Consider the following 20774-nt stretch of genomic DNA (forward strand, 5'->3'; position numbering starts at 1 on the left):
AGGCAGGAGAATCACCTGAACCCAGGAGGCAGAGGCTGCAGTGAGCCAAGATCATGCCATTGCACTCCAGTCTGGGTGACAGAGTGAGACTCCGTCTCCCAAAAAAAAAAAAAAAAGGTATAATACATACAATTGTGTACAGTGCATATCTGATAATAAACAACTGAGTTACTGGTTTGTGTATTTAGTATACTTTTTATTGTTATTTTAGAGCGTACTCCTACTTGTTTTTAAAAAAAAAAAAAAAAAAAAAAAAGCAAAACACCCTCAGGTAGATCCTTCAGAAAGTATTCCAGAAAAAGGCACTGTTATCATAGGAGATGACAGCTCCATGGGTGTTGCTGCTAAAGATCTCCTAGTGGAAGAAGACATGGAGTTAGAAGAGAGTGATATTGATGATCTTTACTCTTTATAGGCTAATGTGTGCATTTGTGTCTTAGTTCTTAACAAAAAGTTTAAAAAACCGATAAAAAGAAAAAGTCTCATAGAATAAGCATATAAAGGAAACATCTTTGTACGGCTGTACAATGTGTTTCTGTTCTAAGCTAAGTGTTATTACAAGAGTCAGTAAGTTAGCTCAAATGTTACAGTAAACTCAGCCTGGGCAACATAGTGAGACCCTGTCTCTACAAAAAAATTTTAAGTAATTAGCCAGGTGTGATGGTGCGTGCCTGCAGTCCCAGCTAGTCGGAAGGCTTAGCTGGGAGGACTGCTTGAGCCCAGGAGGTTGAGGCTGCAGTGAGTGATGATCATACCACTGTATTCCAGCCTGGGCAACAGAGTAAGACTCTGTCTCAAAGTGGGGAGAAGTTACATTAGGGTTAATTTATTATTGAAGAAAAAAAGTTTTAAATAAATTCAGTGTAGTTGAAGTGTACAGTACAGTGTTTATAAAGTCTAGAGGAGTGCAGAGTAACATCCTATGCCTTCACATATACTCACAACTGACTCACTCACTCACTCACTCACCCACCCAGAGCAACTTCCAGTCCTGCAAGCTTCATTCACAGTAAGTGCCCTACACAGGTATATGATTTTTAAATCTTTTACACTATAGTTTTGCTGTATCTTTTCTATTGTTTATTATGCTTAGGTATACAAACACCATTGTTACAAACGCCTACATTATTTAGTACAGTAACATGCTGTACAGATTTGTAGCCTAGGCGCAATATACAGAGTAGGTGTGTAGTAGGTACACTCTGTAATGTTCACACAACAACACATTTTCTAGAATGTATCCCATCGTTAAGTGATGCATGACTATATAGAGAGACAAAATTTGTATGCCATCTAATCTAAAACGACTTAAAAACTTGAGGTTTACCTTAAAGCTATAAAAAGAGAAAATATCTTAAATTTATTAAACGTGTTACAATTCTATTTTCCTTTCTAAGCTATCTTGACAATGTTCATTCAGATGTATCTCTCATGTATCACATTCGTTTTAATGTAAAAAGGCACCAAATTTTCCTATAACAAATGTGAAATATTTCAACCTAAGCCAAGTCACACTGAATACCAACCTATAATGCAGCACAAAGGCATTTAACATTGCTTGCTGTATTTTTTAAACACACGAGGGTCACTTAAGCCCACAAATGTAATACAGAGCTGATGTAATCAAAATAACCCAATGAAGGGGGCCCTGCTATATTCTCATCATAACAATATTCACACTATAAAAAACCGGAAAACTATAAAAAATTAAAACCTGTATTTTTATAATTTATCCCAACATGAAAGAAAAAACATATAATCCAAACTGAATTTTAGCTCTTAAAAGCTGCCAATTTTAATGCAGACTGCGCTAAGGATAGTTCGGAAAAATTTAAGCTTTTATAAGGTAGCAGTTTCCAAAGCAAAAATGAAGTGAGAAATATCATAATCACCTACCTAGAACCATGCTGGTCTTGAGAAAACTCAACTATATGTCCAATCAAGTCTCTAAGTTGAAGGTTCGGGAAGCGGTTGTTTCTGAAATCTTCCAATAATCTACTGCGGCCAGAAGGCATAATATCAGACCTATTATACCGAAGCCGGGAAGGAGGAAAGAGCTGGCTGCTGGAGCTAAATAGACTGGAAGTGCTTGAAGCACTTCGATATTTTGCTTCTGCTCCAGGTGCTGCAGAGATATATCGACCACTACCATTTGTCAGTCCTCCTACAACAAAGCAGCTATGGTCAGCAAGTATTTTTGACAAGTTATTCCTCAAATAAAATTTACTTTAGCTACAAATTCAGTCAATAAATATTTCCCCCCACTAATTCCTACTTGTTATGAAAGAAAATTAAAATTGGGAGGGGAAAATCTCACCCATATACCTCATGTATGTGGCTATATGATAAAGAGACTAGAAAACATGAGAAAAATAAGTATTTGTTTTTCAGCAGCTTAGTTTAGAACTTAATTATATGATCTAGTGTCATATGCACTCTTATCAATGCCAGAACACTGAAACCACCAACAAAATTTTCAGTTACATTAACAAGCAAGTTTAAATTGCTAGCAAACTTACATTTTAAGCCACTGAAATAGACTGAAATTCATTAACATTATTAACACAATAACACTGACTGTTAAATCTGTACTTTTTGCATTCGGTCATATATACTTCCATGTAAAGATAAATCAATTATTAGTTAAACCACGGATGGTATGAACTTTAAAAAGCCACAATATTAGGTAATAAATCTAAATTATACACTATTTTAAGATTTAAAATTTTTTATTTAAAATATTTGACATAAGGTCGGGCATGGTGGCTCATGCCTGTAATCCCAGCACTTTGGAAGGTCGAGGAGGGCAGATCATGAGGTCAGGAGTTCGAGAGCAGCCTGGCCAACATGGTGAAACCCTGTCTTTACTAAAAATACAAAAATTACTCAGGTGTGGCGGCGGGCGCCTGTAATCCCAGCTACTTGGGAGGCTGAGGCAGGAGAACTGCTTGAACTCAGGAGGCGGAGGTTGCAGTGAACCAAGATCACACCACTGCACTCCAGCCTGGGTGACACAGCAACACTCTGTCTCAAAAAAAAAAAAAAATATATATATATATATATATAAAATGTATTTTATTTTAATATATAGTTATATATGAGAATGACATAAAGCCACTATTTCACAAACCAGAGTATTAATCAACAGCAGTTATTATTCCTAGAGCCTTATCATTTACAAATGAATAAAAAACATCTTTAACTTATGTTCCATTCCAAGAAAGAAAATCAAAGAGCAGTCAATAGAAATAAAAATAAATACATGCAGGAAATTTTTAAAATTACAATTAACAGTTTAAAAGTACTTGACAGTGTCCTTTTAAAAAAGAAAAATGTATAGATAGTTGTACAATACACATTAGTGGAGTTCAGAAAAACAAAATGCACTACCAGCATCATGCTATTATTATATGCAAACTCTATGCAGAGTAGTACTATATATACAATCCAGGCCACAGGGTAGAGATGGTCCCAAGGACACACTGTCAGTGCAAAGCTAAATGGAAGTATTAGAGGTTGAAAAGAACTACAAGGACAGAGAGCAGTAAAATAGTCAAATCCTGGAGGGTAAACTGGGTTAGAACATTCCTCTTTCACTTTCTGCCCCTATTGTCCTAACTTTACTTTTCTTCATTGAACTTCCCATTACATAGCATAACATGCATTTATTTATTTGAATCCCCAGTACCATCTCCAATACAAGAGCCATAAAATTACATTAATCTACATGCTAGCTACCTGGTGCCTAGAACAATGTCTAGACCAGCCTGACCAACATGGTGAAACCCCATCTCTACTAAAAATACACAAAAAATTAGCCGGGCGTGGTGGCGTGCACCTGTAATCCCAGCTACTCAGGAGGCTGAGGCAGGAGAATCGCTTGAACCCGGGACACGGAGGTTGCAGTGAGCAGACTGTACCACCGCACTCCAGGCTGGGTACCAGAGCGAGACTGTCTCCAAAAAAAAAAAAAAAAAAAAAAATAGTATGTAATTTAACAAGCTATCTTACACACCAAAATCTCTAAGATCAAATTCTTGTTTGGTCTAGTTATATATAACTATCTCAGCACCCATTTATGATATTCAAAACGCTCAAGAGTTCAGTGTTTCAATACGGTCTCAAGACTGCCAGTCTTTCCGCTTCCATTATTTGTTTACATATTTCCAACTGTTCATAATAACTGATCACTAGCCCATCTGATTCTTTATAATTGGGTCCTTATCACATCCTGCACAGCCACTGGGTTTTCTCTAGCATCCTTGTCCTTTCTGAAGGGCAGGGGTGCTTTTCTTATCATTTCAATCTGGTTAAAATTTTTTTTTCTTAATCAGCTGACTTTCAGATTCACCAATCCATTTTTATACACACCAACTGTATTTTTCCTTTCAAAGTCCATTTTGATGTCACTTTATGATAAAAACCTACAGAATCCGGATACAGTATATGCTCTAAGATCTTCAACCTAGTTTTCAAGTCATTACTCCAAACCTATTTTTCACACAAATTTCTTAGTAGTACCCTAACTGTTCATACCCCCCGCCCACTTACTCGTTACTATTTCTTATCATTACCTCAAACATACCCTTAATGCATTAAAGATTTTCGACACCAAATTCAAAACACATACTCACCCCAGGAAATGAAGAAGCTGGTTTTATTTGGTACCTTCCAAATATCCTGCCAATAAGCAACAGGAATTTCTCCCGTATCTAGGTATTCTTTGATTTAAATTCTATCAGCTCCTAACAACAGAACTCCTGTGCACATGGTTCACAATATCTATCTAATACTACACTGTCTTGAATTTTAAAAAACCTTAGACATTCAGTTCTACAAGACTAAGTGGTCTTCTCATACACGAAATTCACAAATTTGGTGGCTCACGCCTATAATTCCAGCATTTTTGGGAGGCTGAGGCAGGCATATAGCTTGAGGTCAGGAGTTTGAGACCAGCTTGGGCAACATGGCAAAACCCCATCTCTACAAAAAATACAAAAATTAGCCAGGAGTGGTGGTGTGTGCCTGTAGTCCCAGCTACTTGGGGAGGGTGAGGTAGGGAGGATCGCTTGAGCCTGGGAGGCAGAGGTTGCAGTGAGATGAGACTATGCCACTGCACTCCAGCCTGGACAACAAAGCGAGACCTTGTCTCAAAAACAAGACAAAACAACAACCCCCACCTGCCCCCCAGCAAAACAAACAAACAAAAAAACAAAAAAAGAAAAGAGAAAAAAAATATTATTCTCCAGAAACTAATTCACTTTCACCCAGGGAAGCATATCTTTTCTCTTATAAATAAGTAAGTATGTAAAACCCAATTTAAAACATACATTAGACATCTTAAATTTCGTTATCTAAATATTGAAAGCAGGTCATCTAAAATATCTGGAGATTGAGGGACATTCTATAAAACAGGCCTATACCCTTTAAAAATGTCAAGGTCATAAAAAACAGAAATAGTTCAAGAAAAGAGCAGTGATGAAAGTAATCTGTGATCCTCAATTTGACAATGGACCCCCAAAATCAATCTCCCTTTCTCTTTCTTATAAAGGTAATCAGTGAGGTAAGTAGCAAAGTTTGAATAAAGTTGGCTGTTTGATTAGTGGTTTATCAGTGTTAATTTCCTGACTTTAGTAATTGTGGTTTTATATGAAAACATATACTTACTGTCAACAAACATACACTAATGTATTTGAGTAAGGGACATCATGCCTGCAACTTCCTTTTTTTTTTTGAGACAGGGTATCACTCTGTTGCCCAGGCTGGAGTGCAGTGACGCAATCTTGGCTCACTGCAATCTCTGCTTCCTGGGTTCAAGCGATTCTCCTGCCTCAGCCTCATGAGTAGCTGGGATTACAGGTGCGCACCACCATGCCTGGCTTGATTTTTGTATTTTTTTAGTAGAGACGGGGTTTCACCATGTTGGCTAGACTGGTCTCAAACTCCTGACCTCAAGTGATCCGCCCACCTTGGCCTCCAAAAGTGCTGAGATTACAGAGGTGAGCCACCACGCCGGCCCACCTGCAACCTCCTTTCAAAAGTAAGCCCAAATAGTGTTGTGGATGAGGGGAAAAAGACAGGGAGAGAGAATCATACAGCCAATGTGATAAAAGTGGCAACATCTGGAAAACGTGGGTGAAGGGTATAGTTTTGCAATTTTCCCATTAGTTTCAAATTATCCCAGAAATAGTTAAAAACACACACACAAACAGATCATCATATTCATACTTCTGCTGCCGGTAGTCTAAAAGCAGTTATCTTCTGCACCAAAAGTATTAAAGAGATAAGGTCTTTTCATTTCATCATTCAGTCCCCACTACCATTCATGACTGTTTAATCACTATCTGCCTAAGAGTGTATATAGGACATGTAGATCAGTACTATAATTTCACAGATGAGGTCACTATGGTCCAATGGTCCAAAAGGTATGGGACATGCAGCTAGTCAGCCAAGACCCTTAGGCCAGAGCTTATCTCACATGACAGTGTGCCGATCTTCTGTGCTATTTACATCTTTCATGTTCATTCATGAGAACTTTAAAATAAAGGCAAACACAATTTTATTAGTAGAAATAACATGACTTTACAGGTTTTCATAATTTCTGAGAAGTCTTTTAGAATCCTTCCCTATTAAGTATCACAAGTCAAAGAGTATTAAAAAATACAGTTGTCTTTCAGTATGCATGGGGGATTGGTTCCAGGACGCACACAAATACCAAAAATCTGTGGAAGCTGAACTCCAGCAGTTTGGCCCTATGTCACCTATGGATATGAACGGCAAGACCTCTGTATCTACAGGTTCCGCCTCCTAACCAAGGATGCAGAATCTGTGGAGATAAGGCAGGTCCTCTGCGGGGCAGGGGGTAGTGGGAGAGACTGTAAGTGAAATAACCACAAAATAATTAAATCTATCTAGCCTTCATTTTTCATTGTTTTCTACCCTCTGGGATTGGAAAGACAGCTACTCAATCTATCAGGCCTGTATATTCTTCTAAGAATAGAGATTCCTGACCCTTACTTAAAACATACATAATTACTCCTTCTGGATAAATTAAAAAAAAAAAAAATCTACCTGAAAGATATTCTGATATAAGAGTATGGGGACTAATTAATTAGAATAAAAATAATTTAATGTTTCATTTTACAACAGATTTTCAACTACTAATTGCAAATAAAAATGAAAATAAGTATGCCCCACGCGGTGGCTCAGGTCTGTAATCCCAGCACTTTGGGAGGCGGAGGTGGGCGGATCACTTGAGGATGAGTTCAAGACCAGCCTGGCCAACGTGGTGAAACCCCGTCTCCACTATATATATATATATATATTAGCTGGGTGTGGTGGCGTACGCCTGTAGTCCCAGCTACTTGGGAGGCTGAGACAGGAGAATTGCTTGAACCCAGGAGGCAAAGGTTACAGTGAGCAGAGACTACACCACTGCACTCCAGTTTGGGCAACAGAGCAAGACTCTGTCTAAAATAAGGGGGGGGCGTTCCTGAAAAGGATACAACTACACATAGGCTACTAGGTAAGAGTTTATTTCAGAAGCCAAGGCTCTGGAAATCACAATAAATGGAAAGATGATAGCTGCAGTAGCCAAAGAATCAATGATACAGAAGGAGTAGCTGGGAACGTCTAAAATGAGGACAGAGTATTATATAGCATTTAGCTACTTCTACTCCAAAAAGAGGGCAACTTAGTACTTTTAGTTCAGTATTTTCTGATTACTTTTCAAAACTATATGCATGTTGCTTGGCTTTAGTGGGAAAACTTAAAAGTAAAGTGGGGGAAGACGGAACAGTGCTTCTCAATATGCACACCAATCACCCAGGGATCTTGAAATGTTTCTAAATCCCCACAGTTGGTACTACATGCTAGTCCTTAAACGTCCATGGCATATAGTAATTAACTATTTTGTTGAAAAAGAAAAAGGCAACTATCTGTGAGCCTAGCTCACATTGTTATCTGCACATTAATATGGTCGTGTATACAATAACTTTTTAAAAGGTAGCTACCATTTGTTGAAGATTTTGTGTTGGATACTGTGATATGCAAATTTTGCGTAAAATGCTGTATTGTGTTGTAGCCTCCAAAAAGTCAAGTTTTCATAAATGTTGTAAGCCATCCAACTGAGGACAAAAATTTTTTCTATTATGTGGCTCAAAGTTCTTCCAGCTTCTATCCCATTACTTAACTGGCTAAGACTTTGGATTCAGACTTGGGAAATCAGGCGGCAAACGGACAACAGTCCCCCACCAAATACATATTCAAGTTTTAACCCCCTATACCTGTGAATGTGACGTTCTTTGGGAAAAGTGTCTTTGACTAGTGTCTTTATAAGAAATGGAAAATTTAGAGATGCATGGGGAGAATGCCATGTGATGACGGACACTGATACTGGAGTGACGTATCTATAAGCCAAGGAACATCAAAGATGGCCAGCAACTACCACCAAAACCTAGGAAGAGACAGAAAGGGTTGTCCCCTAGATCCTTTGGAGCATGGTCATGCTGACATCTTGATTTCAGATGTACAGTCTTTAGAACTGAGTTGAATAAATTTCTATTGTTTGAAGCCACCTAGTTGTAGTCATTTGTTACAGCAGTCCTAGGAAACTAATACAAATGTCACTTTGTTTTCTTTGATTCAAGAAAATCAATCATATATTAGCTTGAATTTTTTTAATTTTTTTTTAAAAGAGACAGAGTATGGCTCTGCCACCCAGGCTGGAGTGCAGTTGCACGATGTTGGCTCACTGCAGAGACCTCTGTCTCTGGGTTCCAGCAACTCTCCTGCCTCAGCCTCCAGATAGCTGCAACCACAGGCGCATGCTGTCATGCCCAGGTAATTGTTTTGTATTTTAGTGGAGACGGGGTTTCATCATGTTGCCCAGGCTGGTATCGAACTCCTGAGCTCAGGCAATCCACCCGTCTTGGCCTCCCAACGTGCTAGGATTAAAAGTGTGAGCTACCGTGCCCAGCCTAGCTGGAATACTTAATGTCATATACATTTAATATAGTTCATGTACACAGAGTGAATGCTAAAATAAAAATATAAAACAAGGTACAGATAGGTAACATTTCTTTCCAGATTAATATATAAATGACTCAAATCTATGGGGCAATTTCATTTTTTTCCCTTCAGAATTTAAAATTTTTTGTGTGTCTATCGCATTTAAAGTATAAATCGTTTTTTTATGTTTCTGAAATTGGCAGGTGGTTGCACTATTATTTTATGATACATCATTTGTAACACTGCTGTATGAGAATGCTATCCTCTTAACAGCCTATGAGGCAGACATACCGCCATTTTACTTGTGAGACAACAGCTTAGAGAAGCTAAATAACTTATCCAAGAAAGCACAGCTAATAATTAGGCTGAATTTTTGTTTACCATTATGTCTAAAAATTTCACGTAAAGTTGTCAGTCATACTCTGCTATGCTTCCTGGAAAATGTTTACTCTCACATGCCATTCATACGTCTGCAAAATGACTGAAGCTACATGAGGTATACACTGAATAAAATTTTAATACTTATTATTAATTACACATTTGCCATATAAAGACAAAAAAATTTTATTGGAGGAAAGACTAAGACTACAATGAGTTTAAAAAAACAAAGTAGGCATATATAAAAGTATAATCTTCCACATCATTTTAATAGGCTAATATAAAAATATAAACATGTCAAACGTACTACCTTAAAATTGTTAATTTTATGACAATATGCAAAACAACAGTAGATGCAAATGACAAGCCAAGTGCTCTAAAATACAAAATAAAAATCTGTTGTTTCCATTTCTATTGCTTGTGATTCTTTTCTATAAGCAATTTAAAAAAATCTTACCTTTTATTATAGTCTCTACTGGTTAAACTTAAAAAAATAAAGGGCAGACTATCACCATAGAAGGTATTTAATAATCTTCCCTCATTCATCAAGGAGCATTTAAACAGACTAAGTGATAACATACTTAGTTAACATAACATACAGTCTTCAGACTAGTTATGACATCATTTCAATCAATAACCCACCCTGTCAATTTCCATTACACTATCAAAAGGGGGTAATGTTGTATAGTTTCAAAAATTGCCTCATTTTTTATCTTTAGTGAAAACGACCTCTCTTGTGACTGATGGACATGAGAACATTTTTAAAAACTTACCCTTAACCCCGCAAAAGACAGTAGTAGTGGGGTGAGTTCGAGTAGCCTAATAGGAACCTGTTGGTTTTTCCCTGAATATGTCATATAACCCTGTCAGATGTGGCCTAAATTCTTTTCTTTGTTACATTTGGTAACAAGTTAATAAACGAGCAAGCCATATCTGAATTTCCTTTTAAATATTCCAGCTGAGATTTCAAGGCCAGTTGCCTTTCTAATTGGAGTGAAGAAAAATTATAGGAGCTGGGATTGTTTTCCTTAAACCATAATTACTAAGGATTTATGCAATCCTAAAGCTTGCTTCAAAAGTTATGAATACTGGAATAAATTCTGATCCTACACAAACATTATGGGTATATTTATTATCTCTCTTGATGGGGTCATTGTGGTGGTGGGAAGAAGGCTGAAGAACTGGGAAGGTAAAAAACAAACACACACACACACAAAACAAAAACTCCACACAATTGACTGTCAAAACTTTGTTTTCATAGTGCAATGTTCTAAAGAGCATGATCCTGGCACACTGAACAAAGAAAACACTGATTGAGAACAGCCAAATAATGCTTTAATATAGTAATCTATGTACGATACCAAGTATTTTTTAAAAAGGAAATGTCCTTACTCAATAATAAATTCATCAATAAAACAAATAAACAAAACCGCTTGAATTCAATTACCCAAACATTCAGTGAAATCTGAGTATTTTTAGTTGTAGAAAAAGGCCTGGGCTTTCTTGTTTCTAATTTAGTGGAGAAAATAAACCTAGAAACAATTCTATTGTAATCCAATGTATGCTAACTTTGGTTCAAAAAACCCATAAAGGAAAATAATTCCAATGAAATCACTGTTTCTATAGAATTATTAAATACAGTGAAATAAGACAAGAACATTAAAATCATTATACTGTAACTGCTGTTTTTGTCTGTATTTACCACAAAGCTACAAACGCGATGACAGTGAATAAGGATGGTGTTTCTTCTCCTAGTCAAGCAGAGGCTGGCTTCAATATTGTATTGAACATAGGTATTCAATATTGAATAAGTAAAAATTTTAATCACATAAAAATTCTAAAAAGGAGTCTAATAAAACTACAGAAAAGATAAAATAGCAATTACTTTCAGTAATTAGAAATAAAATAAAAACTTGCTATTTATATCCTATTTACAGTATTTTTAAATATTACAAATAAGATTCTTTTTTTTTGAGACAGGGTCTCGGATCTGTCCTGCCCAGGTTGGAATGCAGTGGCACAACGTTGGCTTACTGCAACCTCCATCTCCTGGGCTCAAGCAATCCTCCCACTTCAGCTTCTCAAGTGACATGGACTATAGGCACATGCCACCACACCCAGCTAATTTTTGTAATTTTATTAGGCTGGTCTCAAACTCCTGAGCTCAAGCAATCCCCCTGCCTCAGCCTCCCAAAATGCTGGGACTATAGGTGTGAGCCACTGTACCTAAGATTCTTATCTGATCAGTTTTAACTTAAAATTAGTAATGAAATATTTATAAGACCCTTAAAATAGCATTTAATTTGGATTAAAGATCAATTATTAGCAAGCGAAAAACCACAAAGAAGCCAATACACTGACATTTGAACTCACTTTTTCCACAAAGTCACAACAGGTTAAATTATATTTTACTACAATTTTATAAAAAGTTTACAAAGATGTGAAACATAGGAAACATGGTCCTTTTAATTTATTCAGATAGGTATTAGAAATAAAAGCATCCTGGGCTGGGCACGGTGGCTCACGAGGTCAGGAGATCGAGACCATCCTGGCTAAAATGGTGAGATCCGTCTCTACTAAAAAATACAAAAAATTAGCCGGGTGTGGTGGCGGGCACCTGTAGTCCCAGCTACTCGTGAGGCTGAGGCAGGAGAATGGCATGAACCCGGGAGGCAGAGGTTGCAGTGAGCCAAAATCACACCATTGCACTCCAGCCTGGGGGACAGAGCAAGACTTTGTCTCAAAAATAAATAAATAAAAAATAAATAAATAAATAGAAAAGCATCCTTTGAGAAGCAGTACAACATCTGGAGTAAGCCAGATAAATGTGGCCTCAAAATTTTGGCTCTGCCTCTTACTAACTTCATGAATATATGTCATGTAATTTCTTTGAGAATAAAGTGTGTTTGTGTGCATATGTGTATGTGTGGTGTGAAACAAGTCAAAGTTCATTCCCCCTCATTTGGATATTCAACTACTCCTGCCCAAGTCACTGAAACACCCATTCTTCTCATATAAGCTGCAGTAGCAACTTGGTCATTACGGATCTAAATGAGTAGGTCTATTTCTGGATGCACTACTCTGTTCCGCTGTTCTATTTATTTATCCTTGTGCCAACAGTTTTAGTTATTGTAGCCTTCTAAGTTCTGGTATCTGGCAGTATTAAGTTTTCTAACTTTGCTTTTCAAAATTGTCTTCACTACTTTTGCTTCTGCTTTTCCATTTTCATTTTTTGCATCAGCTTATCATTTTTTTTAAACCTAATTTTATTGATAGCATTCAATGTTTAGATCAACTAGAAGAAAGCTGGTATCTTTATAATAGGGAGTCTTTCAACCTAAAATACGGTATATCCTTCCATTTATTTAAGTCATCTGTAACTTCCGTCAGCATTTTATAGTTTATAATGTAAAAGATCTTGCCCTTCTTCCACTGGATCCATTCCTAGGTATATCGCAACAGAACAACTCCAGTGAAAATATTCTCTACATATAAGAAACAATTTTTCAATGCCATTCCAAGAGATATATGCTTTCATTTTTATGTTATTTGGCTAACACTGCAAATCTCTCATGAAGCACATCTGCCTGTATTTTAAAGGATACTTTTTGATCCTTACGGTGCATTATAAGCATGGTGGAATGGTGTAAATTACAGGTGAATTCTTGGTAGATTAAAAGAATTTTTTATTTGATTTTTTGAGACGGAGTCTCGCTCTGTTGCCCAGGCTGGAGTGCAATGGCGTGATCTCGGCTCACTGCAAGCTCCACCTCCCGGGTTCACACCATTCTCCTGCCTCAGCCTCCCAAGTAGCTGGGACTACAGGCGCCAGCCACCACGCCTGGCTAATTTTTTGTATTTTTAGTAGAGACAGGGTTTCACCATTCACAGGATGGTCTCGATCTCCTGACCTTGTGACCCACCCGCCTCGGCCTTCCAAAGTGCTGGAATTATAGGCATGAGCCACCGCGCCCGGCCGATTAAAAGAATATTAAGAGTAACTACAAATTACTTCAAGTCAGTGTCTCCATGTGGAGGCTACTGAAAATTTCAGTGGGACAACTATTTTTGTGCTGATTATGCAAAGTATAACATCTGGCTGCCAGGCATTTAATGCCAATGGAATCCCCACAAGCATTGTAACGAGCAAAAACTGTTGCTGCACATTTGCAAACTGTTCACATCCTTCTGAAGTCTACTACTAGGCATTTTAAACAAGTGCCCCAAGTGATTCCGATGCCAAAACACAGAATCGGATCAAGTATTTTCTAGTCTTAAGTTTGTGATTATCTTAACTAAGTAAATTAACTGGTGAAAACTTTCTCAGAAGTTAGAACCACAATGTCACTGATGTTATTAAAGGATAATAAATAAAAAATTAGTAACCCAAAAGAAGTACAACCAAGATGAAGACATTTTTATACAGAAAACCAAACATCACAAATTCTTCCATACAACTAGTAATATAATTTCTCCATAACATATTTCCTACTCATCAGCAAATAAATTACTTCTAGGTCTACCAAAGGGTTGTAGCTGCTTTTCAATTTATATTAACACGAGAACCTGTAAGATTCTGTTGAGAGTAGAATCTTATACAATTCTGCTCTATACACAGTCCCTAAATTGCCTGCCTTAGATTAACAAGTATTCTTATTTCAGATAAGAAGTAGTACAAATATAACATGTGCTTAGACAAGTATTTTTATCTAAATCTCAAGAATAACTAAACTGAGACAGGAATCTAAAAAGCTGGTAATCCTATACATACTTTAACCAAAGAAAAGCTTAATTTATACCATCATAATGAGGTAATCATTAGATTCTGAGAGGCTAATTAGAATAAGTTATTTATATACTTCATAAAATTGTTCAGTTCCCTATAGAATAACATAATGGAAAAAGGAAGAATAGTATCAGGAGTCAGAATTGGATGCTTAGCCTTAATTCTGTTATTTACTGGTTTGGGAAAATCTCTTAATCAATTGATCTTTAATTTCTTCATCTTTAATGAACAAACCACTCTGACAGTCTATGCCAACAATTAGGATGAAATGAAATAATGAATATGAAGGTGCTTTAAAAAAAAACTATCAAATGCTATTCAGTTACAGAGAACTGTAATTGATAAAGGATAACAGTATTTTCAGTGAATGCTTCAAATAATTCATACTGTTTTCTGCTTTCATTAATGATTATATGTGAAACTCAGAAAAATGGCAGGTGACCTTACTAATTTTACTTCTCTGAATATTTTATTATAAGAGAAGCACAGGACTATGTCTGCCAAAGGCCAGCAATTGTAACAGAATGATTCTAAAAATTTACAATATCTTGCCTGTTACTAAAATTTTCTGTAATTGGAAGAAAAGACAGGTTATGAAATTTTATTATCCACAGCAAACTAAAGCACAGCCATTTACTTGCTGAATACATGACATTCTTCAGACTAGATAGTCCCCTTTCTTTTTTATTTTTATTTATTTATTTCTGAGATGGAGTCTTGCTCTGTCGCCCAGGCTGGAGTGCAGTGGAGCCATCTCGGCTCACTGCAAGCTCTGCCTCCTGGGTTCACGCCATTCTCCTGCCTCAGCCTCCCCAGCAGCTGGGACTACAGGTGCACGCTGCCATGCCTGGCTACTTTTTTTGTATTTTTTTAGTAGAGACGGGGTTTCACTGTGTTAGCCAGGATGGTCTTGATCTCCTGACCTCATGATCCTGCCGCCTCAGCCTCCCAAAGTGCTGGGATTACAGGCATGAGCCACCGCCCCTGACGATAGTCCCCTTTAAATACATTTTACTGAGTTCAAAGCCCACGTTACACTTTAGCACCCTTTTTTCTTAAGGAAAAAATAGCCAGTTCAAAAATGAAGAGGTACAGGGCAAGAAGCCATTAGTTTGTCAAAATCGAAGTTACATAACAAAAATACGAACACTGCTTTATACCTAATAAGTTCCACATCAATCAAATTACTATGAGCATAAAGATTGGAGTTAAAAAAATTATCAACACTGTATTTTAAAAGTTTATTAGAAGAAAAAGAAGGAAAACAAGGAAAGAACTAGCCGGCTAGCTCCAGGTAGAAAAATAAGGCAATACTAGAAATAGTTAATGTTCTTCATAAGGAGTGAAGTATCTCAAAAAAAAAAAAAAAAAAAAATGTTGACTTCTATCCTAGACAATGATGTATAAAACAACTGTAGGTAGACTGCCCCCCTCCTATAGATTAATACAACATGAGAAAATAACTCAATATTTAATATTGAACCTGAAGCCCAGAATTTTATATTGTTCTTTGCATTTCAGGGTAAAAACTAATCTCAAAATTATTCTCTCTCCAAGTTGTTGTCAACATGAAAACCAATAAAAAGGGGCTCCAAGGGGCCAAAGAAGGTGTAATTTTAGAATCAAAAATAGATATAAAATTGATGTCTTACACTGCAATGAACTGAAACATACCAATTATCCCCAATATCAACCCATTTGTAGATAACAATGAGAATAAAAACACGAGTCACCTTTAAAGGTTGCTGGGCATCAAAGTTATTCTGAAAGTAAAGGAAAGAATCATGCATTCTTCTGACTCTTACATGAACTATCTTTCAGGGTAACGGATGAGGGATAGTTGTTATTCTTTACAGAAAAGTTCCAGATAATAAATGAATAAAGAATGACACAATTAACACATCACCATTTTGCAACCTCTGGAAAAAAAAAGATGATCAAAGGCTGCCAAAACCATTAGGTGGATCAGGCTGGTCATCTCACAATGGAGACAACCAGACACGTGTCTCCTGATACGGTACAACAAAAAGTAACAGAACCCTATGTTGTCAAAATAAACCAGCCAACTCATAAACTATCTGACCAAGCCTCTAGATCAAATTCCAGTTTACAGGAAAGAGATATAGGAACATTTTAAATACCACCATGGGGAAGCAATCAGCAAAGTCAAGAGTGTGGGAAAACCAATAGGACAAAGTTTCTTCATCAAATAAATGGAAAGGGGAAAAAAAGATGAAGAAAAAACAATTACACATTAAGACATATCAAACAAACGCAATGTATGAACCTTATTTTGACTGTGATTCAAACGGAACAATTGTTAAAGACATTTAAGTCAATTAAGGAGATTAGAGTTAATAAGAAATTATTTAAAAATATATGATATACTGTAGTTATTGTTTTAGAAATAGAACCTCAGATATCACACAATAAAAAATGGAAGAATAAAATTTTTTCATGCGTCTAACTTTATTAGAATAAGCAACAGAGTTGCAAATTTGAACAAGTGTTTTAGATTTTAATGAAAAAATCAACACCCCAGAACTATGCACTGAAATTCTTACACTTCAATCAAAAAGTGATTACTAGTCATCCTGCTAAAAAATACATGTGTTGGTTACGTGCCTATCTTAAAAAATGAAAAAAAAATTTTTTTTGGAAGACAGCAGAGAATGTTGCTACTGGGCATTTTCTGTGAATCTCAAATAACTAACACTAACAAAGGAACATACTTTCGGGATGCAGATCTCAAGCTTTACATGTAACTGTAATGGTTCTAACATTCACATCTTAAAATCTCCCAGGAAAATAACCTGGAATTAATTCCAACCAATTCTAATGAGAATTGAGAGAACTTATCTCTATCTTATGATTTCATATTCTTGATATGTGAGATCAGTAAAATTACTTAAAAATATGCAAATTCCATTTCCATAGGTCTTTTATACCATCAGCCTTGAGACTTGCTTCATAAATAAATTCACTTCATGGGTACATAGTTAAAATACTTTTCTTTTTTTTATTGGACAGCATGAAAGTCTTGCATCATGATACATTCATAGGGAGGTGCAGAGTAGATTATTTCCATGAATAGTATGCAAAGAGAACATTTATGAAATCCTTCAAGTTATTTTCAACCTGGTATGGGTCTATTCGTTGCTAACAATGTTGCCAGTCATACTACCACTAAAGCTATGGGAAATTGGGGGTCACAAAAAGAAAATAACACAGATAATTACTAATTTCAATCAGAGGTGTATTAAAACAGCATATTTCAAGCTGAAGCTATGTTAGTCTACAATGCAGAACTGCTGGCCCAGTGGTGATTATTTCCCACAATTGACCAGAATTCCTTCCCTAAGCATCTATTAGGCTGGTTTCTTTACAACCTAAAGAAAGAGAAGCACATATCTAGACTGCTCTTTAATCACAGAGACATCTAAAAAGTCACTTATATCCGATTTCTAAGCAAGCTATGTAGAACCTATTTACTGCCATTTATATAGGCACTAAAGCACAACACAGCAGTAAGAGCTGAACAAGAATCTGATTTGAAACTTACCTATGAAAAGATGACAGGACATGACAAATAAAATCTTAACAATAAAACAGAAAACTATTATGATAGATCTAATCTTAGGTTTATTATGTTCCAAATTTTTGTGTCCATTTCATAGGCATGTCTTATGAAGGGGGGATGCCTGAGCAGTAATAACAGAAATCAGGAGCTGAGCAGCTCCTGCGACTAAGAATAGATGATAAATGAAGAACGGTATTAGGCTAAAGACTGGTAAATCTACACATCTAGTGCTACAAAGTGGATCTTAGCACTCCATCTGAATACATTAATTGGTTGTATATGTTCAGTATCCCCCAAAATCTTCAAATGAGCAAAGGCCCAGAATTTGGGGTGGAGGACCAGAGTCTTTAAAAAAGAAATCTAGTCCACTGTGTGTGCAATAATGTAAATCAAAATGAACAGTGCAACAGATACCTTTGTTACATGGACATTTATTGTATTAACAAGTTTTTTTTTTTTTTTTAAATAGCTATACCCATGTTAATTGGAGGGGGTGGTCAAACATGATCACTAACTTACAGTACATCTGCTTACAGTAGCAACATTACTTTTTAAAACACAAGCTGATTTAAATCTTTCCAAATACGTAAAAGCTGTCAATAGAATCCCTCAGTTTCAGCTGAATAACTAGAATTATAAAAATTCAAAATAAAGTTTAAAAAATAATTTCTTTGACAAGATAGGGATTCATACACAGCCTCTGATGTCCAAAGCCCTTCAAAACGTATTATCTGCATGGATAAATACTTCCTGGGGAAGGAAAAAAGGTAACCACCAATTTAATTATTTGGGGGTGGGAACAATTTTAATATACAAATATAAACAAAGTTCTCAATGCTCCAACTTCAGGGGTACAACAAGCCTAAAACATTTTTAACATATCCAAAAAAGAAGTATATGGCCTAAGCCCATAAGCTTCCTTAAGTGACAAATATACTAAATTCAAATTCACTGAAATAATTCTCTGGTAAAATGGCCAGGCATTGAAAGACCAAAGCAAAAACCAGTGTACTAACCTAGTTCAGTAGCTATGTAACTAATGTTTTTCTTATGGTGTGCAAATCTTTTGAGAGTGAAATTTCTCTTTCACTATTATGTTTAAATAGTTGACTTTTCAGATGCTCTAAAACACACAAATCAAAAGCACAGACAAGAAAAAACACACCATTATATTTCATAAAAGAAACATAAGAAACAATGGGGGGGGGTCTTTACCTTATTGTACATTAGACCCTCACTTTTAATTTTCATGAAAGGAGAACTTTTTCAAAAGACTAATATCTAAAAGCAAAAGCAATTTGGCATGTTTTATCCAACATTAAATATTTTACATATATTATAAACACACACACAAACACACATACATGTATACATACAAATAAAAAGGGTTTTGGTTTTTTTTTTACCTAAATGCAAACTGGATGAGGATCCATGTGATGAAAGTGATGGCGGTGGCGTAAGTGAATGTCCTGGAGTTTGGCTTGGCAGAGGCATGCCTATTGGACTTGGAGAGGAGGAAAATCCCAGACTATTGTAAAATGGTTGCCCTATGGGTGCTAGGCTGCTACTAGATCTTTTGTACAAGTCAGAGCTAGTAGATAGAGACTCTCTCCTTGTGGCACTACTACTTGCAGAACTGCCAACTGAAGAAGAAATAAAAAAAACCCTAATTACATACAGTGTTAACTGAATAAAACCTATCCCCAACTCTCGCTGGGCAATAACAGAAGTGATCACAATAATTATTTTTAGAAACATTTTGGAGAAGATAATTACTGTGATAACTATATATACTAACTTATTAATCATAAAAGGGTATAAATGCACCCCAATAAAGAACCAAATACTTAACAGAGCAGTCATATGTTTCATTATTTCACACATATTTACCACTGACACACCTGATTACTGTGCTTTAATACCCTGGTATGATTTATAAACCCTGGAATTGCAAGTTGTCTGCATTAGGACACGCTAGAGATTAAATTCCATTAAGTTTAAATTCTGGTAGTATCCTCATCTCTGGAACCTGCTTCTTAGACGTTAACTCAATGCCAAGAAAAGATTATATGAATAAATAAAATATTAGTACATTTCCTTCACCATTCATATGTAATTTGTCGTCTAGCTGTGTTCAAAACACAGCCCTTTAAGTCCATATTGGCCCGAATATTGATCAGTTGTGAAATACAGAGAGCAGCTAACTCAACAGTATTTTTCATACTACACATTCTCCCTTGTTCTCCAACTACATTACAAAATAACTCAACTTTTAGAAAATTAATAGCACTCATTGTTATCAAACCAAAGACATGCTTTCACTTATCCCACAGGACTCTTCCACTCCTAAGATGCTAGTACTGCCTCCTGAGTCCCTTATTCAAGGCTGATCAGGTTTTTGTCATTAGACAATACACAATTTCTCTTACTTCACATCCCTTAATACACTGCATACCGAATTTTTACTTAATACCAAATGTAACTATTATCCTTCTAATCCTTTTTCCTTTTATAGTGCAGAAAATAAAGGCCATGTAGGTCCTGGTGAGCTATACATGCTTAGAAAAGCTAATTAAGATCTGGCTGTTAATCAACACCTGTCTGGATAATCAAATTCCACTGCATGCATCTCTAAGGGCTGTCCAAAACTCTCAGTTCTCAAGTCTCATTTAAAGCCCATATATTCAAGTATGTTTCCTTCCTATTTCTAAGCACTAGCCTCTTTTAACTGAATAACTTTTACATCTAAGAAAATTTCAAACCACATTTCTGAACCTGCCAAATACATTTTTAAATGACAAGCTCTATATTCGGACCAATATGGCAATGCTTTCCAAGGAATCTGTAAGTTTCTATTAATCTTATTTAACCACAAGTCATATATAAGTAGGTCATACAGGGTATAAAGAAAAAAATTAAGGAGTGTACATCATGGGTAGACCAAGGTAAGAGTATAATACAGACAGAAAACTTAATTACGTTGGTTTTGCCACATTCAAAATTCTATAGAGGGGTAAAAAG

At 36.2% G+C, this 20774-nt stretch overlaps 1 protein-coding gene across 17 annotated transcripts in view; it reads right to left on the reverse strand.

The window, feature by feature from the left end:
* Window positions 1–20774, reverse strand: part of PUM2 (pumilio RNA binding family member 2) — a 105456-nt gene that overhangs the window by 12593 nt on the left and 72089 nt on the right. For 13 of the 17 annotated variants that reach the window (XR_004178195.1, XM_031654947.1, XM_031654943.1 and 10 more), the window contains 2 exons: window positions 19160–19396; window positions 1897–2164 (listed from right to left, as the gene is read on the reverse strand). Coding sequence is in view for 16 of the 17 variants with exons in the window: in XM_031654947.1 (XP_031510807.1) it covers window positions 1897–2164; window positions 19160–19396 (505 nt within the window). In the remaining variant the exon portion in view is untranslated. The remainder of the gene's footprint in view (window positions 1–1896; window positions 2165–19159; window positions 19397–20774) is intronic. The other 4 variants (XM_031654954.1, XM_031654953.1, XM_031654955.1 and 1 more) reach the window with 1 other exon arrangement.

The sequence above is a fragment of the Papio anubis genome, chromosome 14, assembly GCF_008728515.1.
Source record: "Papio anubis isolate 15944 chromosome 14, Panubis1.0, whole genome shotgun sequence".
Taxonomy (NCBI): domain Eukaryota; kingdom Metazoa; phylum Chordata; class Mammalia; order Primates; family Cercopithecidae; genus Papio; species Papio anubis.